Genomic DNA, 27,146 nt, shown 5'->3' on the forward strand with positions numbered 1-27,146 from the left:
ATATGCATTAATACGGGACTGGCACCAGGAAATAATTTACGCCAATTCTTCACCTTGTCAGAGCTCAGCAATCGCTCACTCACATTCACCGAAATAAGTGATTTCTGGTTGTAGTGACAAAACATTGACTGTCAGAAGCTTCATTCCAGCTCTTTCAAAGTTTTCGAAGGGTTTTTCAATTCCTCTTCACTTCTTTGCCAATTTTCTGCAGGATCCTATAGGCAGTTCTTGTGGTCTTGGATGAAAGTGATCCCTGGCTGCATGGCACCTGGACATACATTGTGCGGCCAGTATGTTATATTAACAGTATTTGCATAGGGGACACTGGCTTTGCAGCAGGAAATGGCTGGAATATTTACTCGTTTTTGCGAATATCATTCAAGGGCTTGATTTTCGAACCAATAGTTACAGATCTGAAACCACTATTGATTTCTCCTGGGATTGTGGCAACACCTCTTAGGTTGTAGATTTTCATACAATATCCATAAATACTAGCAAACCCCAGTATCTAAAGGTAAGTGTAGCTAGATGTGAGATGTGGATCTCATATTTGGACCTTTCAATGAGTGACTTGATAGCTAATGTTTTGCATCTACAATGCTAGTTTGTTCATTTGTTTGTATTGCTTTTTAACAAGGTCTCTGATGTGTCGACGTTGAATGTTTTGAATAGAATGTTTCATTCTTCATGAGTCTGTATCCTAATTTACAGGAGAAGTCAATGTTATTCACTAAGTAGTCATTCAATTTTTCAAAACAACGCAAAATGTGTGTAGCAAGCTGTTTAAAAGCAGACGCTGCCGGCATGACTGGCAGGCGGGTGGGATGGGGGGGTTCTCACAGGGTCACACTGGGGGGGGTAAAATTAAAAACTTATCTGCGCAAGGTCCCTTGTCACGTTGTCTCTGCTCTGAGTTCCAGGAAGCAAGCAGTCTCCCTCCCTTCCCCTAAGCCAATCAAAACGCTGCCACTGCAGCGTTGTGATTCCCTGGGACGACGACCACACAGATGTCTATGGGGAGGCCATTTTATCCATGTAGGCTGCATGCAGCCTACATACATGGAGAAAACGGAGAGTGTGTATGACTGGTTTGGTCGGCCCTGGGGCTGACCAAACAGTTAGCTCCCCCAACAGTGGACAAGCCACTCCTCCTGCCCTGGAGCAGGGCCGCCCACCCCCAACCAAAGACTTCTGCCTACTCGCAGTGCGAGAAGCAGAAACATAAAATGGTATTTATACCATTTTATGTTTCTGCTTCTCGCAGTGTGCGAAAGCAGTGGGGCCACGCTCCTCCACCCACATGGAGGAGCCGAGCCTCCCCTGTTTAAAAGATAAAGAAAAGAAAATGTGTAGCCTACGCAGGTCCTTTCAATTAATCTGTCGGTTTCTTTTAGAAAGTCCTATTGTCTTGTTTCTTTTCCAACTTTAGTCCACTGGGTTCATTCAAAGTATCAGAGAAAACCGAGGTGAATATATTCTTTCAGGGGTGCTATGGAATCCAAAGCCATTTGAATCGAGCAACATTTTTAGGTCTGGTCTAAAGACAGCTGTTGCTGTTTTACCAGCCTCCCGTTTTGCAATAATTGCAAAAATGCATGCCTACCGCAGAGCTTTTATTTAAACCCTTTGTCTGTTAGTCTTTACAAATGGCACTCAAAATATACTCTCTCCCACCACAGCATGGGACAGAGGGTCAGCCCACTTCTGAACTAGCTGCCTTCAGTTTGAGTGACTGCATTATGATGCTATACATGTAGAGATTCACCTAAAAACTAGATCCCCATGGTTAGAACTTTGAAGGAACTTAAATTTACCACCGACTGATAATACCTATGTAAATTAGGATGCCATCACAGCTGTCAATAACATTCATGGCAAACTCTGTCGAATTAACTAATCATCCTAAACTGGTTTTGGCATATTTATTATCCTTCGTGAAACAGGCACAAATCATTAAAGTAGCAAAAGTGTATATGCAGATTTATGTGTTGAAGCAATACCCCATCAGTGCTGAGAAGGATATTTCGAGCAACTGCATCTGACTCGAGAGGGACCTCTAGTAACAACATAAGGTACTGCAGCTCTGTGAAGAATGTTTATGCGGTTGGATCTGACTCACGAGGGACATCAAGTAAACACCTGAAATACTGCAGCTTTGTAAAATACTTTTCAGGCTGTTCTATTTGACTCATGGGGAACATTTAGTAATGACTTGAGGTACTGCAGCATTTTTTGAAGACTTCAAGCAATTCAATCACACCTAAGAAAAACATCTAGTAACTACAGCTGTTGTTGGGAGGAAAGGGGTGTTGGGGCTCCCTAACATCCAACACTGTTACTAGAGCACCCAACGTCAGGCCTTAAATAATTGAGGATATTAACTAATAGCTGTACTTCCATCAAATTAGAGAAGAGCAAAATAGGAGAAAAAAATGACTTGCACGTTGTTTATAGAGAGGGACAAGGCAGCTCTGTCACCGTCCACTAGAGGGCGTCAAAGACATGGAGGAGAGCCACAGATATCATTGGGTGTCCAAATATTTTAACACATAGAAAGGGACACTGTTAAAAGAAATAGTGCAATTAAGTGGTTCACAGCAGTGGGACCTATTGCTATCTCTAAATGGAGTGACGTGGTGGGTGTTGAGGACATGAACACATTTGCACATATGCAGGAAGAACACAAAATGTCAAAACACAGGCATACAAATACATCCCGCTTAAACATGTCCTTACCTCAAATATCATCGACAGGGTGACCCTGCCTGAGGCCGCCCCCCGTTAAAGGAGACATTTGACAGGGCAGCTTTGTAAGCAGGCCATATTGTGCATCCACAAAACATTACTACCTACTACCACTGGCAAGCTAAGTGACCTGTGGCACAGGTGGGAAGCAAACCTGGGCCAGGCGGAAGATAGTGACTGGAAGGTGGCCTTGGTGCACCCAAGATAAGTGGTGATAAAAGCTTCCTACAACTAACCTGCTATATATAATGAGTAGGCGCTACAAAATGGGATTAGCACCATGCAATCTCACTGTGAAATGTAGAAGAAAGATTGATATCATCATCATACACACTAAATGGAGATGCAACACAATGCAGGCATAGCGGGGAGACATTGGTAAAACTCTCAATGGTCCAGGAGAAATGGAAATGGAAATGCTAATGGCGCCACACTAATCTAAACTAGGGGGCTTATTTACAATCCCTCTGTACCTTGTAAATAAGCCCGTGGTAGCTGAAAGGATGCTGGCATACCCAAAGAGAAGCTGATCCTTTGCGTCCTTCGCTTGATGTTGGCCAAGAGGGGGAAGGCACGTGAATGGGGCAATCCTGATTGCCCAACTAATGATACATGGTAAATGGGAATGGACCTATACACGAGGGCCAAAAGATTAGTCTAAAAAAATAGAGGCTGTTCACTTACATTAAAAAATATTCTTGGGACTGTGATTAAATAATTAGAGCTGGAGTGAAGTGAAAAACAATAAGACACAGGAAATACTGGGTCACTCTGAGTCACTGATGGAGAGCAGTCCCTGAAAACATAGGAAGGGAGAAACTGGGAGGCAGGAGTTACAACGTACAGCCTCGTGGGCTTGCCTCCTGTATGCTTTCACAATATATAATGGTCCAGATAAGGTTGGGTTTAGAAAAGCATGGGAATGAAAGAGCTGTATTGTGAACCGACTCTGGGAATCCTGGCATGGGTAATTCTAAAGCGGTATGTGATAGACCTATGCCTTGCTTTGATGTTCCAGTTATTTGTGTATGCAAAAAGGTATGACAGTAATAAAAAAAGAGTTCAGACTCTCACCTTTGAACAAATGTGTTCCGGTTCCCCCTACAAATGGATTTTGTTGTGGGTTTTCTGGCCTCTATGATTAGGTCTTTGACTTTGACTTCAAATGCTAGACCACAGGATTGAAGCTGAAGACTCACCCAAAGAACACTGCTTTGCAATGCATTAACCATTCACAACCCAGCTTGCTCTGCCGTTGTTGACTTTATGATTGGCTTAAACCATGTACAGCGCTCTGCTGCCTTTTGGCTAGGTTTGAGTTATAGAAATACCATATGCATACATGTTCGTTGATATATTGGGTTGTATCTGTGTTGTCATACAGATTGTGAATTGTGCTCCCTGTAATGGAAGGGAGAAAGGTAAACCAGCTGAAGCGCCAACGTGTTTATGCGCAGACACTGCTCCGAAATGTATCAAATGACCCATGCCGCTGTGTTGCCCTGATGGATACCCCAGCCCGGCGAAGAGGCATCCGTGACCACAGCTGCCTGGTCCTACAGAGGGCTGAAGGAACAACCCACCAGAATGTAGAAGGAACACAATTATCAGGGCAGATCCAGATGGACTGACTGCACCCAAACTGAGAGGCTCCGTTATTGGAGACACTACTTCCTCAGGCACCAATGAAGGGCTCTCATCCATCATCAGCGTGTCGCACTAACAGGATGCATGAGGTTGTTAGAACTAGCAGGCAAAGTACATGGAGAACCAAGATCCGTATTTGAATCAGAAATGTTGAAATTATTTCTTGAATATCCACTGTCTCTGGGAAGGAGGAGGAAAGGGCTTCCTCCAGGTTATGTTAGGCATAACCTTTGTGAAGATAAGCCTATGTGTGGGAGTAAGAGGAGATTGCTGTGTGTTAATATAAAACCCAAGTCATGTTGGGAGGGTCACTGTGCACTGAAGATGTTCCCAGCGGACATCTGTAGTGAGGCCTCCATAACTTTCATGAAAACACGATGGGGCAGTAAACTGAACAAACACGAGTCAATTGATAGTGGTGGGATCCCATTGTAAACCTCAGGTAATGTCTCTGGGTTGGAAGGATTGGAATATGAAAGAAGGCGCCCGGGAAGTCCTGAGACACCAGTCAAACCCTGCATTGAGTGCTTGGCTCAATGACAAGATCTTGAACTTGTCCTGCCAAACGAAGAGGTTCAAATGGCAGAAGCTGAGGATGGGTCATTCTTTGGTGCCAAGAATAAAATCTTGTGCACATCCTCTATGACCCCTTTGTTCAGCAGTACCTTCACCTCCAAAATGCAGGCCTGTGCCAGAGGAAATGACAGTGCTAGGAAGGTAGTGTCTTAAGGGGTAGGCTAGAGTAGTGTTTATACGGGAACAGCGGCAGAAAAAGATGGAAGGGTCTGGATCTCTGCTGCTGTTGGTGATGATGGCAACCTCAAGATCCCTCCCTGCTCTGAGAGAACAGTTCCTCTTTTGGGGATACCTGGATCAGCTGCAAATGTTGGTGTTACCTGGATTGTTGGGCCCAGGAATAGCCTTGAAATGTCCTATATTTTTAGTGGAACTGAATCACTTTATAGTCTAAGGTCAGGGAGTCAGTCGTAGTTCTTCTGTTGTTGAAGCACCCCAGGGAGGAGTTGGCCTTCCCCTCAAATAGCCGCTCACCATGACACCCTCCGGGTGTCAGAGGGCCATTGCTTCTTATCAATCGGATCCCCCGATCCTATTGATCAGACCCCTTTCCACTGACAGCTTCCTCTTCTCTCTCGCTTTTCCTCTTTCATGGAGAACAGCACACTATTTGTGGGTGGTTAAATGTTTGTTAATACAAACATAACCAAATGCTGGAAACTCTTCAATGTGAAACCACAAGATTATCTCGTACACTCTTCCCATTTTGATCTCCTTTGGCAAATCACACACTAGAAATAATCTATACATTTTAAATGGGATCACATAATGCCTAGAGGACCCCTATTTAAAATAACAGTAACATATAAATGAGCATATTTAAGGCTCGCTGCTGTACATTTTATGAAGACATTAACACATACACTGTGACTTCATTAATGACAGTTTTCAAAATCACATTTTAAATTCACAGTTTATTATCTGTTGTGGATGAACAGACCCTTCCTAATGGCACAGCATGACCCCTTCCTTGGCAAACATTGGCTAGCCCTTCCTTCTCAAGGAATACTGATGCATAGTATGCCAATGCAAATAAAGTGGAGGATAACATTTAGAGAAACTAATTATAGCACATTTCACACTTAGAAAGATACCAACCTACAAGGGCATGGGCAATTCATTGAATACCTACCAATTTAACCCACATTTTATTCAGAAGAGTTGAAATATATATTCGCATTTTGTTGTTTACAATGCAAATATTTTATTTTGGGTTGACTGAAATTCAACTTTTAAATACACATTTAATCGATTTTAGAATTGGTCATGGCAGGTGGCTGGATTCTATTACGCATATTTCCCACTGGCCAATGCGCTCTGACACCCTGGAACTGTGTTGACCATCACACAAGTGATCATCTAAGTGATAACTGTATCACTTTCACCACTTAAACCTCGAAGGATTAAGCATTTCCCTTTATAGATTTTGTTGTGTGAGTTTCAAAAAGTAAATTTTTGCACCACACCTATAAAGTTATGGCACCATTTCAACCTGGGAGTCTTATAGTGGGTGTCAGGGCTGGTGATGCAGAAGACATGTTGTTCTTTACTGAGCTGATGGTGGGGGCAATCCCTTGCAGGAGATTATAAAGGGTGTGGGCTACACCCCTTTTAAACATACTTTAAATGATCGGTAAACCTATCAAATGAAGATTTTTTATGGTACTCTGATAATAATGTATGCATTGCCCAAAAGCCATACCTAAACATCCCCTTAAATACAATCACCAATGGATGAAGCAATGCCTTTTCAGTTTAGCAGATAAGTAACCAACCCATGATTACAGTAAATCCCCTGGCTTTCCAGGCATAACTGGAATAGTAGCATTGATCTAAAGATCACAAAAGCACCAATATGTTCATCCTGGAGTCTGACATTTCAAGCACCTGAGTGTCCCAAAAACAGAGCACTTCTTTGTTTTCCACTGTAGTCATCAAATATTTTGCAACGTCTATGAACATTATTGCAATGTCTGTACAGAGGTTTTCAGTCAGAACAAAAAACAGGGATGGGATTGTGCCCCCAATAACATTTCCTGATCAGTTATAACTGAGACTTTGACATCACAAGACTTATTCAACATGGAGAAGTACTTTGTTGATTGCATTAGTTTCTACCATGTTTCCCGATTTCTTAATTTTCACGTTGCAACTTCTGATGGGTTGTTCTTTAAAACTTTGTTGCCAAATGAGTGATTTTTTCTCCTCATCACAAAGTTCATTAATTTTTCGCTTGTAAAGAAATTGATGACTGGAACAATATGCACTGTAAGAAAACAAAATATGTTAGGTCTAGCGACAGAAAACTGCTAGAACAGTATATTTGTGGGTACATAAATCTTATTTTCATTGATGCATTTTGTCTAAGGACAATTCTTTTTTTTTAAAGTATTTGTATTGAAAAAGACTGCACAGCGAGATACAGCTCCAACAATCAGCAGGCAGAGTTGAATTTAGTATTTAATATATCAGTGCCAAGCGGCAAGATCAAGAATCTGAATACAAAGAAACAAACATGTACAATATTATGTAACAGTGATTCCTCCCATGCCTAGGGGAATAAAATGAATGGGGAACAAGTGTAGCCAGGCAGTAAATCAACCTATTCAAAAGAACCAGGCCCAACATTACATCCCACTGCACGTCATCCCTCCTCCCCGCCCTTATATGGATATATAGGGCCTCGTTTATGAGGTTATGCCGTAGGGCAGCACCGCAGGCCTTCCTGCTGGGCTGCCTTGCGGCAAAAGAAAAGGGCAGGAATGCGTCGTATCTATCAGATACTGCGCATTCCTGTCCCTTTCCCTTGCGCTGGCACACAATGGGATGCTGTGCACCAATGCAAGCACCTTTGTATGATGGTGCAAGGGTGCCTGCGTTGCGGGGATGATTATTTTTGTACAGGAAGGGAAACCTTCCTGTACAAAAATAATCACACAGGGCTTTTCCCTCTTTCTATGTGTGCTGCAGAAAGCAGAATGCAGAAAGGAAAAACGAGGAGAAATAAAGATATTTCTCCTCGTTGTGCCTCCCTTAGCCTCCCCTGGGGAGGTGTAAGATTTTGGCGCTGCCTCAGATTTACGATTTCTCGTTAATCTGGGGCAGTGTCAAAAAGCCATGGACGTTGCTGGGAACGCACCCAGCAACACCCATTGCACGCCCCTTTAAAACAGAAAACTGTGTTAAAGGGAACGATATTTATCAGGCAGCAATAAGCCAAAAAAACGTAGCTTAGTGCTGCCTGATAAATATCACGCAGTCTTCTGCACAAGGGAACCTCACAAAAAGTGACGATCTGGCGGCGCAAGGGGCCCCATAAATGAGGGCCATAATGTGGTATTCAACAGGGACTCAATCACTTTCTGGGTGTCACTTAGCTAGGACCAGCAGGTACTTCAACTTAGTCAGATAGTCATCCCACTGCGCAATGAGGTACACCTCCTGTTCCTGGCTCGTGCGTCAGCCCGTATCCAGAGTTCCGCTGAGGCCCGACAAACCACATCGATCTGCCATGCTGTAATTGAGAGGGCAGTCACTGCTTTCCAGGAAATGACAATACAACTGAGGTAAGTACCCGGTAGATGAGTTCAGAAAGTACTTTATTAAGTCAAAATTAACAGGCACTCCAAGCAGCTGGCTGTCATGACATCTGTGAAGGCAGTCTGTCAACATTCCAAGGCTGCCTTCACTCCAACATTCTAGGCTGTACCAAATGCTGATAAGAGGAGGGGGGGGACAACAAGGAACCTACCAAGTGGCAAGTTATAACACATCTTCCCCCTTTAATATAGACAGTTACAAATGAATAGCAAAAAGATAACCAAAAACCAGACCCTGTGGGAATATGGGGCTGAGTTGCTACAAAGATCACACCCTTCTGAAATCCTTGTGCCAACTGGGGGGATTACGTTGTCTGCACCCCCTTCCCTCTTGGGTTCCCCTTGCTCTGGGTCCCGTTCCCAGATTCCCACTGCGCCCCTCTTGGACAGACTCCCTCTGTCCTGTGGCCACCCGATCCATGCTCCACTTCCGCCCATCATCCATGATGACAATGTTTCTCTTGACCTCCCTTATTTTTTCTGGAGCATAGAACTTGTCCTCCTTACTTCCCGTTGCCACAGGTTTGCGAATATACACTCTCTGTCCTCTGCTAAATGTTCTTTCTTTGGCGCCCCATTTGTTGTCATAGGAATCTTTGTACATCTTTTGCCTAGCTTCCACCTTCCTACTAAACTCTTCTGGATCGACCACCACCGGATCTTTGGTCTTCAACCAATTAGGTGACAGTTTGGATCCCGCTCTCCTTCCTCTCAACAGTTCGAAGGGTGTGTGTCCCGTGGATAGACTAGGCGTCGTGTGGTATGACCAGAGCATGTCTCTCAATGCTGCTTCTATGTTCCCCCCAGACTTGACTGCTAGTTGGATACTTTCCTTCAGCATACGGTTGGCTCTCTCTACTTTGCCGTTAGCTCTCGGGCAGTACAATGGTGTACGTATATGCTTTATGGACAAGTCCCTGAGGAACTCTCTCATCTCCTCCGACACCAGTTGAACTCCGTTGTCTGTGATCAATGTTGAGGGTATGCCTTCCTTTGAGAATGTGTCACTCAGAAATTCAACTATTGCCTTGGTGTTGATGTTGGTCACAAATTTGTGGGAGACCCAGTTAGAATAATAGTCAACGATCACTAAAATGTACCATTGCTGCGGACCCTTTGCCCTGATGGGGCCCGTGATGTCAAATCCCAACTTGTCCCACGGGGACTTTGGAACCTCCACCGGACTAAGTGGAGATCTCCTGGTGTTTTTTGACTTGTCGCTAACTTCGCACGCGTAACATTCTTTCACTCTCTCTTCCATGCTTGAATCCATGCCTGGGAACCAATAATCTGATCTTAATCTTGCCTTGCACAGACTCCTTCCCAGGTGACCTTCATGGGTTAGGTCAATAATTTGCTTCCTTAACCCCTCCGGGGGAACTAGTCTGCCTGCTTTGAGAAGGTACTCTCCTTCAATTGACAGTTCGTTGCGTACATTCCAATAGGGTCGTATGTTCTCCGGCAAGCCTCCACATTTGTTAGGCCATCCTCTGACTACCCATGTTTTCACTTCTCGAAGGATATTGTCCTGTTCCATGTGACCATCCCACTGCTCTCTGGTCATGGCCGGGATTTTTATTTCCAGGACCTTCTCACTGTCAACGATTTCCTCTTCCTGTCCTTCCACTGGAGCTCTGGATAAAAAGTCTGCCACTTTATTCTGTTGGCCAGGAACATACGTAGTTTTGAAATTGTAGCCTTGTAACCCCAACACCCACTTTGCAATGCGGGGAGTGATATTCTCCAACACTTTGTTGCCGAACAGGTTGACCAAAGGCTTATGGTCGGTGCATACTACGAATGGTAAGCCCCAGACATAAAAACTGAAATGTTTAATTGCCCAGTACACTGCCAGAGCCTCCTTCTCGATGGTAGAATAGTTGGATTCCGCCCCAGACAGGGACCTTGATGCAAATGCCACTACTTTCACTGCATCATCCACTCTCTGTGAAAGCATGGCTCCCACGCCTTTTCCACTTGCATCAGTAGTGATTACGGTGTCCCTGTTTACATCAAAGTTTCCAATGTAAGGTGCTGACACTATAGCCTCTTTAATGTTCTCAAAGGCCAGCTCCTGTTCCTTCTCCCACTTGAATGGTGTGTTTTTTTTAAAAATTTCTCTGAGGGGATGGGCTATCATGGCAAAATTTTTTATGAACCTAGCCATGTACTCGGCTAACCCCAGAAAAGAAAGTACTTCTTCCTTGCAAGATGGCATGGGTGCTTTTCTTACTGCCTCCACCAAGTCTATTTTGGGCTTTATCCCCTCCTCCGAGATGGTGTGCCCTAAGTAATCCACTGTGGTTACTCCCATTTTGCATTTGCTCTCCTTGGTGGTGAATCCTACTTCTCTTAAACATCTGAGTACCCTTTTCACATTTTCATCATGTTCCGTGTCACTCGCCCCATAAATCAATATATCGTCCTGAAAACACATGGACTTAGGACAATCCCTCAACACGTGCTGCATAGCTCTTTGAAACGCCGCTGCCGCCGACGCCAACCCAAAAGGCATTCTCAAAAATTTAAAATTGCCAAATGGTGTGGTGAAAGCGGTCAATGGTTGAGATTCGGGGTGCAACCGGATTTGGTGGTAGGCCGATGAGAGGTCGAGCACACTAAAGAACTTGGCTCCCTGTAAAGTACTCAACATTTCATGTATCCTTGGGAGGGGATGCCTGTCCACTACAATGTTAGCGTTCAACGCCCTCAAGTCCACGCATAACCTAATGCTTTTCCCACCTTCCTTGCTTGTAATAACAATGGGCGCCAACCATGCAGAGCATTCTATCTCTTGTATGACCCCTTGTTTAATCAACTTCTCCAATTCCATTCTTAAAGGCTCTCTCATAAGCAGGGGAATGGAGCGTGTTTTGTGTACTGTAGGTGTTGCTCCTTCCTTGAGCTCAATCCTATGCATGTAGTTTTTCAGTACCCCCAATTTTTCATTAAACACCTCTGGAAATTCTTTCACTAGATTTGACCCCACCCCCGGGGATTCTATGAGAAGTACCTGCTCCTGGTTGTTCGGATCAAGCCTAATTCCTAATTCTTTCTGATGTTTCCACCCTAATAGACTTGATCCTTCTCTGGTAACATATACCTTCCCCACAGTATGCCTGTCTTTGAAGGATATTCTCATTCTCACCATCCCTTCCAACTGGATAGGTACCCTGTTGTACCCTGAGGGGGCTATGTCCGCTGACTCAAAAGTGATGTTATGTTTTGCAAATTTTTCGCTGAACACTTGCTTGTCTATTAAAGTAAACGGAGAGCATGAGTCTGCAAACACCTTAAATTTCTCTCCATCCAGTTTTATCTCACAAGTAGGGTACTGTGTACTTTCCTCCTTACTTTCGTCTTCTATCTGACATATAAAATTTTTCTCCTCCCCCACTACTTCTTCTGAGTGATCTACCATGTGTACCTTTGAGCTGCCTACATTGCACGCTTTGGCAAAATGACCCTTCCTGTTACATCTTCTGCAAGTGACGTTCCTTGCCGGGCATCGCCAATTGTTGGCCAAGTGATTGTGGTTCCCGCACCTGAAACATTTAAGACCTTCCGTCTTGTTGCTCACCCCTTCTCTGAACTTGTTCTCCAATTTGCACACAGTTTCCCCCTCCGATGCCTCTTTAGACATAGACTTTTCTTTCCTTTCTTCTGATACTTTCATCTCTCTCATACATATTGCTGTATGTTCCAGACCTTTCGCTATGCTTATGGCTTCCTCCAGATCCGGATTCCTTGTGAGTAACTCCTCCTGCACCTTCTCTTCATTGGTGCACCTTACTAATTGGTCTCGGATTAATGAATCAGTAAGCGCCCCAAACTCACATGTAGCTGCCATTCCCCTCAACACAGCTATGTAAGAAGACACTTTCTCCTCTTTCCTTTGCACCCTTTTGAAAAATTTGTGTCTTTCTAAAACTACATTTATTTTCACTTTAAAATGTGCTTCTAACTTACGCAATGTGTATTCATAAACATCAACCCCTTCATCCTCATCCTGAACCTCGTCCTCTACCAATCTTCCTGTTATGTCCTCATAAACTTTCCTTCCCTGTATACCTAAATTATGTAACAGTATGTGCTGTTTCCTAATGTTAGAGAAGTTCCCTCCACCTATGGCTATCAGGTATGATTTAAAAATACCTTCCCACCTTTTCCAGGGGATGTCAGGTTCTCCTAATTCATTTAAGAACGGTGGGGGTTGACTCATTCCTGCCCCTGCCATTGTCAGGTACTATCTTACACAGTGAAAACTCTAAGATATTTCAGAAACTAAACAGGGGTGGATGTAGTATTTTTCTTTGATGTACAGGTAAGTGGCAGGTAAATTTAAGGGGTTTTGTATGGCTACTTGACAGTGGGCTCCTACTACCCTCCTCAAAGGTGACACACCTCCAAAACCCCACAGTAAGTTCGCTAGACCATCAATACCTAACTAATGTTCAGTCCCCTTTCTATTTCAGCAGTAGGCTCCCAGCAGTCCCTTCGTGAGTCTCCCGTTTCTCTTCCTGCCTTTCGTTTGACGAGAGCAGAGTGTGCCTCTGAGGAGAAGATAACAGCGCGGAATACCTCCCCTGAGGTGCCTCTCCTTCACAGACTTCTTCCCTCGCCGTGATATCAAACGCCGCAGCCCGTGGAAGAAACTGCAGAGACGCCCCTCACGCCGGTGTACCACTGCGACTCACGGCTGATCTCCTGGGCACCTCCAGCGTCGCGCGAGGCTGGAACCTCCCCTTCACGGCAACGGCCACTGCAGGTCACGCCACTCTCCAGCTGGTTCTCACCTCGCCTCCACAACCGCTACCACACCGGCAGCACCTGACAGACAGCCTCAACCGGGTCACGCAGGGCATAAGACACCCCAACCGTCAGGCGGACACCACATCCAGGTCAATATTACCGCTGTCCTTCTGCTTCGGACTGCGTCTCACGCCCTTTCACATGTCATATCTCCTCATTAATCCGGGCTGCTCAAATTCTCCAGTAACGATCGCCTCACCTCCGGAGATGTCCGCAGTACGTCCGACGCCGTGAGCGCACCGCTACACAGCCTTCAAACGAATGTCTTCTTCAAAATTGCCAGCATGCCGAAATTCTCGCAGGGAAGAGTGCCACGCTGTCCCTGCCACAGCCGCAGTTCTCCTCGTCGCCAAGATGAAGTAAGTACCCGGTAGATGAGTTCAGAAAGTACTTTATTAAGTCAAAATTAACAGGCACTCCAAGCAGCTGGCTGTCATGACATCTGTGAAGGCAGTCTGTCAACATTCCAAGGCTGCCTTCACTCCAACATTCTAGGCTGTACCAAATGCTGATAAGAGGAGGGGGGGGACAACAAGGAACCTACCAAGTGGCAAGTTATAACAACAACGCTTTACAAGAACCAGTGCCAGACCCTTAAAGGTCATCAATTGTTTTTTTCTTTTTGTTGTTGTTATTGTCCCTTGCATTAAGGATGCAACGAGCGGGGTCACGGGGTAGGATGTTGTCTAAGGACACTGTTAACACTTTGTCAATGGAGGTGTTACAAAATAAACAGGTTTGTCTTAGAAGACGTCTTGTCCTACATGTCTGGGACAGGAAAACCACTCTAGTTGCCAGGTTGAAGCACATTAACAACAATGCGCAAGCAATAGTCTACTTTACCAAATTGCCTAGTTATTATGTTGCTTAACTAGCACTGTCCTTGCCCATTAGCAAATGTAACGATCTAAATAACCTGGTAATTAGACTGTTCATAATAGGGACCCAATACCTTTCTCAAGTGACCCCTTTTGTACTTAATGACGAAGTCAACACACTGTTGTCCATTCCACATATGCAGCATGCCACCACAGGAGTGCCTGATATACCTGCTTTGTCACATTGTCCCTTTTATCTGCCGTTGGACCAGCACCCAAAAAATTCTGTTCAATGAAGGGGAGGTTTCCACTTCCCCCAGATCCGAAGAAAGATTAGGACCACGTGCCACCCAGCGTTCCTTTTGAGGGTGATATCAATCTCCTTCTAAAGCCTTGTGTTTACCCACTCCACTTATCTGACACTTTGTGATGCTATCAGAATATATAGAAATCCAAATGTAGTTTTCCTTTAACCCCTTTGCTGCGGGGGTAATTCCCCCGTGGCGCGGGGGGGGGGCGGCGGCGCTGTGCACGTGACGAGCCCAGCTCATCATGAGGCACAGTGGAGCTGTGCTCGTGACAAGCTGAGCGCGTCACGACTCTGCCCACTGATTGATTCTCCCGCACAGGCTGGGCTCGTCATGAGCACACAATGGGTTAATTACTCAAAACTACTGAACAGATTTAAACCAAATTACAAAAAGCACACTTTCTGGACCAAGAGCTATCTTTCTGCTAAATTTGGTGTAGTTCCGTCAAGCAGTTCGGGCTGTAGTCAAGTTCAAAATCCCTATAGGAAGTTGCATGGGGAAAATGTTTTTTGTCCCACCTCCCCCCTTTTTCTCGGCCCCACTTGATGAATTACCCTGAAACTTTCAAGACAGCAGCTTAAGTGAGGGGTGTACTAATTTTTAAAACTTTGTGAAGATTCATCAAATGGTGCCAAAGTTAGTGGCAAAACAAAAAACGCTTTTCCTATGGAAGTAGGTTCTAACTATAACTAACTACTGGAGACTGCCACCACGGTATATGTAGGTAGTCATACTTAGGTAGGTCAGTCAGTTAAATATTTAACTTGGCTGCAAAGTTCATAAACGTACACAAGACAAACACAAACATATATTTACAATGAGAAAAAATGTTCAATCAGGTTAAAAAACATTATGAAAAAATTTCACAGTTTCATAAACTTCCACTGCACATCTAAATAAAATCAAGATATAAAATCCTAGCGAGTTAGCAGCAAAATAGGGTAAAGTTAAAAATGTTTGCAGATCTTGGGGGGACAGATGGGACCATAGCAGCATTTATAAAATCAATATGCCCATAACTCACAATATATCATGAATGAATTAAATAGAGTTTACATTTAAAATCTTAATACATGGGTTGGTCCAAAAAATACAGAATGTTCATTTATTCTAATAAACTAAAACTCACATACCAGAGCAAGAGCAACTTTTTGTTCAAACGGAAGAATTTGGCTCAATGTAATTAAAGTGCACAGGACTTTTGGAGAATAATCCTAAATGTAGAGCATCATTAGACAATGCCTACTGCTGGAATGCCACAGACGAGGAGAGTAAAATAAGAAACACTGCCCAGTATAGCTCAAATTACCCCAACACTTTAGCTCTAATACTCCAGCTCCGGTATAGATATTGAGCAACAGCACATACAATAGATTATTTAGTCTTGGAATGTAGCAGCCTAAGTACCACAAAATAACTGTCTAGCTCCAAGCGGTCTACAACTCGGAGGAATCCAACATTTCCTCAGGTGTTCATAGCTAGGGCAAAAGAAAAAGAAGTGTGATAGAGTTTCTTCCACATGTAAGCACACTGGACAGACAGTGCTTGCATCTACTTTACATTTCAATTTAAAACAAAAGGACTGGAGTGGTAAAGTGCCATGCCGAAACTTGACCTACAGAAGTCTGGCAGCAGGTGTTAAAATAGAATCAAGGAAACATTCAAATCCACTTTAGGATTTAAGATCTAAGGGGCATATCATCAAGGACCGGCGATAATTATCACTAAGCGCACTTAGCGCTAGGATAATTATCGCCGGTTAATGTGGATTTTTATCGCTGAGATAGCGTGCTATTAGCAATGCTTATCTCAAAAGCGATAAAAATCCTAGCGCTAACTGCCAAACGTGAGATTATCGCTGGAAATCCAGCGATAATCTCACAAAGTTTGGCATTGGCTTGATGATAGGGCAAGGCAAAACTTAGCCATGATATCCACCTTCCATAGGATATCATGGCTATGTCAGTCTTGAAGCAGGCGTAAGGAAAGTAGCGTTAACAGGGGTTATCGCTACTTTTCTTGCCGCTATGCTTCTTAGCGTGGGGCTTGATGATAGGAGAAATGTCGCTTAGCGACATTTCTCCAGTCATGTCAGGGCAGGAACACCCACTTTGAATTTCATGAGAGAAAGATATAGGGCCATATGTAGGTAACATACTATTTACCGATTCATAAATACCAAATTTTACCGATTCGGTATTTATGAATCGGTAAATAGTATGTAGGTAATTAATCGGTAATTATTACCGATTCGGTAAATATCGGTATTTATGAATCGGTAATAATGCATCCCTTCCCATTCATTCCTATGGGCCTGGAGGCCCATAGGAATGAATGGGAAGCCAGTTACCATTACCGATTCGGTAAATACCGAATCGGTAATAGGGGAGGCATTATCATAGGTGGCAGGGTGTCACATTGACACCCTGTTGCACCCCTGATTCGTGCATGTGTGCACATGTGGCGCACATACATGCCCTAAGAGCATGTATGTCTGCCACATGGCACTTTTAAATCAGCAAACTATAGCTGTTTGCAAGGTATTCGTTATTTATCACCAACCTGTATTTGGTGGTAAATACCGAATTCTTAATACTAATATTCACTCTTTTGAGTGCTCCCTACATATGATTTCAGGATTCGGTAATTTACCGAATCTGTATTTTACCGAATCAGTATTTTACCGATCCATTACCGAATCGGTAAATTACCGAATCCTGAAATCATGCCTCCTACATCGCAAATGCCTAAATACCGGTCGGTAACGGGAAATTTACCGAATTTCGGCCGTTACCGACCGGTATTTAGCTACCTACATGAGGCCCATAATGAGCACCTCTTATATCTCCAGTGGTCCTCAAGGCCTAGGGTCCAATTACGATGCCATCCAGAAAGGCTCAAATGGGATTCGTAATCTGAGAATCCGATTCGTAACCCATGTTTCCAACCGAATCGGACAGATTTCCGAACAACCGATTACGATGCAAGGAAACCGTTCAGGCTGTCTGAATCGGTTCCGAATGGGATTCGGACAACCCGAGTTTTTCGGAGCCGAATCGTACAGCTCTATGGACACGGTTTCCGAACTAGCGATTACGATGACCGATTCGGACAGCCATTCCCAATTGGTCTGCCCGACACGAAACGGCTGTCGGAATCTGACTTTGGGGGACTGTAGAAGGCCCCCCTTCACCCGGAGGCCTACGGTTGGGGCTGTGGGTATTTTCCCCAACAACCCCTTTTCTCTATGGGAGCCTGTGTTCTCGTTCGGAACACAGGCTCCCGTTGAAGTCAATGGGAGTCCCACTAAACGATATACGGAAGCATTGTAATCGGTCGGTCGGACTCACAGAAACCGATTCTGTCGGAAACTATTCCAAAACCGATTCAGTGGGAAGAGTTTCAGGACGACATCATAATCGGCCCCCTAGTTGGAATAATGTGTCCTTGATATGGCATATCCACTTTTAAGTTAGGTCTGTTACTGCAAGGAAAAGTGTTTTTTGTGTTGCTAATAACTTTGGCCCGTTTGACGAATATCCACAAAACTTACCAAAAAGGTAATATTTTTTCACTAGTTTATGCTGAAATCGGCCTAGGATGGGGGCCACGTGCACCCCTTCCCCGAAATATATGTAATAATCCCCCCTTGACTTGGCCCACCCGGGGGGCATAAAAAAACCAAGAGCAGGGGACAGCACAGGTTTTGAAAAACGAAATGTTGCAGTGGATCCATGGATTCACTGCGAATTCGTGGAAAAATGTAAAAGAAAAAAACATTTTTGGCCTCAGGCGAGGTCCCCGAGGGACCCCACCACCAGGCCTAGGGGTTGAGGGTATTCCTACCCTGTCCACAGTGGCGTAACAAAGGCCCCGGTAGCCCCTGCGGTGTGGGGGCCCCATGTTACAGGGGGCCCCTCAGCACTGTGCCCTGGCCTGAGAGATCCTAAGTACGTCCGGAGGGGGGCCCTCTGTGTACTTTGCAAGGAGGGCCCCTCAAATTTCGTGACGCCGCTGCGTATCCCCTTGGGTTTTTTTGTGCTTTTTTTGGGACTTGGGTTGGGTCCTGAGTCCCAAGATGGCTGCCACAACCTACAGGTTGAAGTGGTGGCAGCCAATAAGATCTCACCATGAGATCTGTTGGATCCGCGGACCCTCTACGTCCCTAGGTATACATACATCTTTTTTCTTTAATATCTCAAAAACGGCTGATCATATTTACACCAAATTACAAAAAGAGATCTTTCTCGACCAAGATCTAGTTTTCTGCCAAATTTGATTTATTTCTGTTCAGCAGTTCGGACTGTAGTCATGTCTAAAATCCCTATAAGAAATTGCATGGGCGAGGGTGTGGCCAAAAGTGCCAAGATGGCGGTCGCACTCTAGGAGTGCTCCGGACCCCTCCGTCATCTGCTGGACTGGTGATGGGGCTTCGAGAAGTTGACAAGCAGCTTCCCCAGAGCTTCCATAATGCTCCTGATCAGTGGGCTGTAACGGAGAGGGCTCGAGTTGGTGGTGTACGCATGAAGCAGCAGAGAGACCCAATGTGCTGCCGCAGACATGATGGTGGTGTCCTGATCAAGCTTCGCCTCTCCCAGAGGGCTCGGGTGGCGAGACGGTGTGAACAGGTGGATGAGTGATTGAGGCTGTGCATGGGGTGCTGTTGATTGTCCTCCGCACGTCTCCCAAACTGGAGAAGACACAGAGAGCTATGGTGGCGGTGCCTGCGGCAACAATGGGGACTGGAGGCAGGCTTGGTGCCCCCCCCCCCAACCCCACTAAGGGAGGTGAGCTTGTGCAGACTTCGTGATGGCCTGGGACAGCTTGGTGGGGTAAAGGAGCTGCAAGTGATGTCTGTGCTATCCTGGACCATGAGGAGTGTCTGGCTGCAGCACGGTCGGGAGCAGAGGTGGATTGGCTCCATGCTCCTGATCTTTCTTAGTGAACCGGCTGCGGCCGAGATGCCGGCGCCGTGGTGGTGATGAGAGGCCCTTGATGCAGCCTTGCGGCAGGAGTCCTGGAGTCGTCGGCAGCCCTGTTTCAGGTGACTCTGATAGCCGGGCCCTGCTGACTCCTTCCTGATCGTGGTGGACAAGGTGAGCCTGCCTCTTCTGGTCCTAGCAGTGCAGTAGTTGGGAGCCGCTGCTTTGAGGCAATACTGCTGGGCAAGGGGGGCTCTTGGAAAGTCTGTTGAGAGATCAACATGGGTGGAGGTGGTGGGGGGGACCCTCTACTGCTGTGGCCAAAGGGCAGCACACTGAGCATGACTGCCCCCCCCCCCCCCCCGGCCCTGCTTCTTCAGGACTGTAACTGCTGGGGTCCTGGACAAGGTGCAGTGCAGAAAAGAGTGGACAGCCTACGTGCAGTGGGCAACAACCAACCTGTTAGCCTGTGGTCTGGTAACTTCCCCTGGGCCTGGCAGATATCCGTGTCTGGCCCCTCCTGTGGGCAGTAGCAGCATTGCAGCACCTCCCTCTCCTTGTGTTTGCAGTCGTCCACCATACCTCTGGTCCCCCGGTCCTTGGGACCTAGAAGAGTGCCTAGAGAGAGGGAATCAGGGACCAAGCTTACTCCTTTGTTCTTCCTTTGGGAACGGCCAGCTGTATTATATGAGCCACTTGAACTGGAACCTGAGTTGCATCCCCAGAGTTGTGTACCTGGCGCACCTGGGGCCAATCTTGGCGGACTGTGAATGCGTGCCACTTTGCCCCAGGACTGTTGAACTGCTTGACCGTCTGGAGTTGTGGACCATCTTCTAAATGTGAACGCCAGCACCTTGTCGAGCAAGCCCATGCCACCTGAGGGCGATCTCGCCACCATTCTTCAGGCCATACATGCCTCTCAGGCCTCAGTTGAAACCAGAATTGGGGAGGTGCAGGTAGACATGGCACTTATATGGCAGGACCTCCAGAATGGGATAGCACGGATTAGTGAGACAGAGTCCCGCATATCCACGGTGGAGGATGAGTCACCACCCTGAAGGTGCAGGTATCCGGCCTGCTCTCACACACAGCTGAACTCCATCGCCGGCTGGGGGATGCCAAAAATCGATCTTGTTGTAATAACCTGCGCTTTATTGCCATCTCGGACGGAGTGGAACCGCTTCAGGCAACAGCCTTTCTGGAAGGCTGGATCAGATCATAGATGCCCTCAGAGCGCCTGTCCCTGTGGTTTGTGATAGAGCTGGCACATCATGCCTTGACGTCAAAGCCACCGCTGGGGCCCCCCACAGGCCCATGATAGCCTGAATTCTCAACTTTAGGGAACCTCTCCTACCAAGGGCACATGGTCCTGGTGTTTCCAAATTACACTAAGGAGGTGCAATCTTGATGTCAATCATATGTGGCAGTCAAGCAGAAGCACCAAGCCTTGAATTTGTCATACCAACTACTCTTCCCGGCTCACAGCAGAGTGGTCTTTGACAACAAATCCTTTTTCTTCGACACCCCTAAAGCAGCCTGGACTTGGCTTACTGAGGAGCGGCCACTGTGAGCCTTGATTTATTTCTGTTCAGCAGTTCGGGCTGTAGTCATGTCTAATATCCCTATAAGAAATTGCATGGGCGAGGGTGTGGCCAAACGTGCCAAGATGGCGGTCGCACTCTAGGAGTGCTCCGGACCCCTCCGTCATCTGCTGGACTGGTGATGGGGCTTCGAGAAGTTGACAAGCAGCTTCCCCAGAGCTTCCATAATGCTCCTGATCAGGGGGCTGTAACGGAGAGGTCTCGAGTTGGTGGTGTACGCATGAAGCAGCAGAGAGACCCAATGTGCTGCCGCAGACATGATGGTGGTGTCCTGATCAAGCTTCGCCTCTCCCAGAGGGCTCGGGTGGCGAGACGGTGTGAACAGGTGGATGAGTGATTGAGGCTGTGCATGGGGTGCTGTTGATTGTCCTCCGCACGTCTCCCAAACTGGAGAAGACACAGAGAGCTACGGTGGCGGTGCCTGCGGCAACAATGGGGACTGGAGGCAGGCTTGGTGCCCCCCCCTCCAACCCCACTAAGGGAGGTGAGCTTGTGCAGACTTCGTGATGGCCTGGGACAGCTTGGTGGGGTAAAGGAGCTGCAAATGACGTCTATGCTATCCTGGACCATGAGGAGTGTCTGGCTGCAGCACGGTCGGGAGCAAAGGTGGATTGGCTCCATGCTCCTGATCTTTCTTAGTGAACCGGCTGCGGCCGAGATGCCGGAGCCGTGGTGGTGATGAGAGGCCCTTGATGCAGCCTTGCGGCAGGAGTCCTGGAGTCGTCGGCAGCCCTGTTTCAGGTGACTCTGATAGCCGGGCCCTGCTGACTCCTTCCTGATCGTGGTGGACAAGGTGAGCCTGCCTCTTCTGGTCCTAGCAGTGCAGTAGTTGGGAGCCGCTGCTTTGAGGCAATACTGCTGGGCAAGGGGGGCTCTTGGAAAGTCTGTTGAGAGATCAACATGGGTGGAGGTGGTGGGGGGGACCCTCTACTGCTGTGGCCAAAGGGCAGCACACTGAGCATGACTGCCCCCCCGGCCCTGCTTCTTCAGGACTGTAACTGCTGGGGTCCTGGACAAGGTGGAGTGCAGAAAAGAGTGGACAGCCTACGTGCAGTGGGCAACAACCAACCTGTTAGCCTGTGGTCTGGTAACTTCCCCTGGGCCTGGCAGATATCCGTGTCTGGCCCCTCCTGTGGGCAGTAGCAGCATTGCAGCACCTCCCTCTCCTTGTGTTTGTAGTCGTCCACCATACCTCTGGTCCCCCGGTCCTTGGGACCTAGAAGAGTGCCTAGAGAGAGGGAATCAGGGACCAAGCTTACTCCTTTGTTCTTCCTTTGGGAACGGCCAGCTGTATTATATGAGCCACTTGAACTGGAACCTGAGTTGCATCCCCAGAGTTGTGTACCTGGCGCACCTGGGGCCAATCTTGGCGGACTGTGAATGCGTGCCACTTTGCCCCAGGACTGTTGAACTGCTTGACCGTCTGGAGTTGTGGACCATCTTCTAAATGTGAACGCCAGCACCTTGTCGAGCAAGCCCATGCCACCTGAGGGCGATCTCGCCACCATTCTTCAGGCCATACATGCCTCTCAGGCCTCAGTTGAAACCAGAATTGGGGAGGTGCAGGTAGACATGGCACTTATATGGCAGGACCTCCAGAATGGGATAGCACGGATTAGTGAGGCAGAGTCCCGCATATCCACGGTGGAGGATGAGTCACCACCCTGAAGGTGCAGGTATCCGGCCTGCTCTCACACACAGCTGAACTCCATCGCCGGCTGGGGGATGCCAAAAATCGATCTTGTTGTAATAACCTGCGCTTTATTGCCATCTCGGACGGAGTGGAACCGCTTCAGGCAACAGCCTTTCTGGAAGGCTGGATCAGATCATAGATGCCCTCAGAGCGCCTGTCCCTGTGGTTTGTGATAGAGCTGGCACATCATGCCTTGACGTCAAAGCCACCGCTGGGGCCCCCCACAGGCCCATGATAGCCTGAATTCTCAACTTTAGGGAACCTCTCCTACCAAGGGCACATGGTCCTGGTATTTCCAAATTACACTAAGGAGGTGCAATCTTGATGTCAATCATATGTGGCAGTCAAGCAGAAGCACCAAGCCTTGATTTTGTCATACCAACTACTCTTCCCGGCTCACAGCAGAGTGGTCTTTGACAACAAATCCTTTTTCTTCGACACCCCTAAAGCAGCCTGGACTTGGCTTACTGAGGAGCGGCCACTGTGAGCCTTGATTTATTTCTGTTCAGCAGTTCGGGCTGTAGTCATGTCTAAAATCCCTATAAGAAATTGCATGGGCGAGGGTGTGGCCAAACGTGCCAAGATGGCGGTCGCACTCTAGGAGTGCTCCGGACCCCTCCGTCATCTGCTGGACTGGTGATGGGGCTTCGAGAAGTTGACAAGCAGCTTCCCCAGAGCTTCCATAATGCTCCTGATCAGGGGGCTGTAACGGAGAGGTCTCGAGTTGGTGGTGTACGCATGAAGCAGCAGAGAGACCCAATGTGCTGCCGCAGACATGATGGTGGTGTCCTGATCAAGCTTCGCCTCTCCCAGAGGGCTCGGGTGGCGAGACGGTGTGAACAGGTGGATGAGTGATTGAGGCTGTGCATGGGGTGCTGTTGATTGTCCTCCGCACGTCTCCCAAACTGGAGAAGACACAGAGAGCTACGGTGGCGGTGCCTGGGGCAACAATGGGGACTGGAGGCAGGCTTGGTGCCCCCCCCTCCAACCCCACTAAGGGAGGTGAGCTTGTGCAGACTTCGTGATGGCCTGGGACAGCTTGGTGGGGTAAAGGAGCTGCAAATTACGTCTCTGCTATCCTGGACCATGAGGAGTGTCTGGCTGCAGCACGGTCGGGAGCAGAGGTGGATTGGCTCCATGCTCCTGATCTTTCTTAGTGAACCGGCTGCGGCCGAGATGCCGGAGCCGTGGTGGTGATGAGAGGCCCTTGATGCAGCCTTGCGGCAGGAGTCCTGGAGTCGTCGGCAGCCCTGTTTCAGGTGACTCTGATAGCCGGGCCCTGCTGACTCCTTCCTGATCGTGGTGGACAAGGTGAGCCTGCCTCTTCTGGTCCTAGCAGTGCAGTAGTTGGGAGCCGCTGCTTTGAGGCAATACTGCTGGGCAAGGGGGGCTCTTGGAAAGTCTGTTGAGAGATCAACATGGGTGGAGGTGGTGGGGGGGACCCTCTACTGCTGTGGCCAAAGGGCAGCACACTGAGCATGACTGCCCCCCCGGCCCTGCTTCTTCAGGACTGTAACTGCTGGGGTCCTGGACAAGGTGCAGTGCAGAAAAGAGTGGACAGCCTACGTGCAGTGGGCAACAACCAACCTGTTAGCCTGTGGTCTGGTAACTTCCCCTGGGCCTGGCAGATATCCGTGTCTGGCCCCTCCTGTGGGCAGTAGCAGCATTGCAGCACCTCCCTCTCCTTGTGTTTGCAGTCGTCCACCATACCTCTGGTCCCCCGGTCCTTGGGACCTAGAAGAGTGCCTAGAGAGAGGGAATCAGGGACCAAGCTTACTCCTTTGTTCTTCCTTTGGGAACGGCCAGCTGTATTATATGAGCCACTTGAACTGGAACCTGAGTTGCATCCCCAGAGTTGTGTACCTGGCGCACCTGGGGCCAATCTTGGCGGACTTTGAATGCGTGCCACTTTGCCCCAGGACTGTTGAACTGCTTGACCGTCTGGAGTTGTGGACCATCTTCTAAATGTGAACGCCAGCACCTTGTCGAGCAAGCCCATGCCACCTGAGGGCGATCTCGCCACCATTCTTCAGGCCATACATGCCTCTCAGGCCTCAGTTGAAACCAGAATTGGGGCGGTGCAGGTAGACATGGCACTTATATGGCAGGACCTCCAGAATGGGATAGCACGGATTAGTGAGGCAGAGTCCCGCATATCCACGGTGGAGGATGAGTCACCACCCTGAAGGTGCAGGTATCCGGCCTGCTCTCACACACAGCTGAACTCCATCGCCGGCTGGGGGATGCCAAAAATCGATCTTGTTGTAATAACCTGCGCTTTATTGCCATCTCGGACGGAGTGGAACCGCTTCAGGCAACAGCCTTTCTGGAAGGCTGGATCAGATCATAGATGCCCTCAGAGCGCCTGTCCCTGTGGTTTGTGATAGAGCTGGCACATCATGCCTTGACGTCAAAGCCACCGCTGGGGCCCCCCACAGGCCCATGATAGCCTGAATTCTCAACTTTAGGGAACCTCTCCTACCAAGGGCACAAGGTCCTGGTGTTTCCAAATTACACTAAGGAGGTGCAATCTTGATGTCAATCATATGTGGCAGTCAAGCAGAAGCACCAAGCCTTGAATTTGTCATACCAACTACTCTTCCTGGCTCGCAGCAGAGTGGTCTTTGACAACAAATCCTTTTTCTTCGACACCCCTAAAGCAGCCTGGACTTGGCTTACTGAGGAGCGGCCACTGTGAGCCTTGCATAAATTCCCGCATGGTGCTCCGCAATTGACCGGACTGAGCACATTACCTAAGCCAAGAAGGCGCTAAATGCACTCATGGAGAGGGCGTAACGGCAAAAGAGGGTTTTCATTGTCGCCTTCTTCAGCAGGGACCAATCGAACTGCATCTCTGGCCCCGGCTCGTTCGTCCTTGGGTCTGCTTGATGCTGACTCGGACCGGCATTGCCTATCAGAGCATTTTCCTACCTCTCTGGCCATACAGACGGATGACACTGATCTGTCCAGGAGCCCTGTAATCGGTTAATGAACTGGGTTATTGCCGGTACTGTCAACTGAGACTTTCAACAGCTGCTTGGAGATCCTGAGTCCTGTTACGCCAAATGTGATCCTGCAAAATGGAGGGGTCCACCACTGCGTTCCCGAGTTTAGACTGAGTTCTAGTTTTGTCTTCATTTGTAGGTCGACAGATGCTTCTAGCGTCGAAGTATGGGGTGGGGTTGGTTGGGCAGGGAGTTAGGGAATGTGTGCTATCACAGTTGTTCCCTCCTTTTTGTTCTTGTCACATGACAAGATCCTTACTGATGCTTTCTTCTCTCAAGTTTAGCACAACTCTGAAAGCACAATACTGCTCTCTATATGACCTGCTGCTGCCCCCGAGCAGCCCGCCCAGGCTTACCCACTCCTCGCACCCTAGCCCTATGACCTCAAGACCTTGTACTCTGGAACCCCACACGGTGCTCTCCTGGAATGCCAATGGACTACTGGACAGTACTAAGCATACTGCAGTTCTGAAATACTCTCATCAGTTACTTCCGGCAGTCCTGGTGCTGCTGGAGATGCATCTGATGGGGAACCATTGTCCCTTTCTAGCGAGGCAAGGATATGACAGGGTCTTCCACGCTGGTTTCTCACGGGTTTCTCGTGGTGTGGCACTACTGCTGCCCTGCTCTTTTCCACTGACGGTTACAAAGGCGCTAGCTGAGCCCCAGGGACGTTTCCTAGCTCTGACCGGGACTGTGAGAGGACGGATACTGAATTTTGTTTCAGCCTATGCACGACCAGCGACCATAGATACATTCCTCTGCAACCTCTCTGATACGATCTCTAGACTTCCAGAGGGACTGATGGATATTGGGGCGACTTCAATGCAGTAAAGGGTACTCCACTACGATGTCAATGGGACCCCTTTGATGGGGCGCTGTCTGGGTGCTCGATGACTTTTGGACTGGGCCACTGCATTGGGCGTGTGTGTTGTGTGTAGGATATGGCACTCTCATCCGCGCCAATACACCCATTCGTCGGCAGCCCATCATAGTCAAGCCCACATAGATTATATATGTATTCCGACCCAGGATCTGTGAAGCAGTCAACAACATTAAAATCCTTTCTTGCGGCATCTTGGACATGCCCCTCTCCTTCTTCATCTGGGTGCTGCGACCCTTGTGGCTACAGTGCCTGGTTCCTCCAGAACGAGAAGTATAAAAAGGCAGTGGGGGCGGAGATCCAGACATACTTTCAACTTAACAACGGCACGGTTCAAATGTTGGTCATGCTTTGGGCGGCAGGGAAGGCCACCATCAGGAAGTATGTCAAGGGATACCTTTGTAAGAATTGTCAGGCCGAGGACCAACATCTTCCCAAATTAGAGATCCATCCACTGCGCCTGGAGGGAGAATTGACCAATAAAAACGCTGGGGGACAAGTGCCCAGTCAGCTTGACCTAGTAAGGGAAGAAAT

General features: G+C 47.7%; 1 protein-coding gene across 3 annotated transcripts in view; it reads right to left on the reverse strand.

Moving 5' to 3' along the window:
• Positions 1-5,862: 5,862 nt before the first annotated feature.
• Positions 5,863-27,146, reverse strand: part of CFAP92 (cilia and flagella associated protein 92 (putative)) — a 336,768-nt gene continuing 315,484 nt past the window's right edge. For all 3 annotated transcript variants that reach the window (XM_085624842.1, XM_085624841.1, XM_085624843.1), the window contains one exon: positions 5,863-7,234. In XM_085624842.1, coding sequence (XP_085480968.1) covers positions 7,042-7,234 — 193 coding nt within the window. In that variant the 3' untranslated portion in view covers positions 5,863-7,041. The remainder of the gene's footprint in view (positions 7,235-27,146) is intronic.

This window comes from Triturus cristatus, chromosome 9, assembly GCF_964204655.1.
Source record: "Triturus cristatus chromosome 9, aTriCri1.1, whole genome shotgun sequence".
Taxonomy (NCBI): Eukaryota; Metazoa; Chordata; class Amphibia; order Caudata; family Salamandridae; genus Triturus; species Triturus cristatus.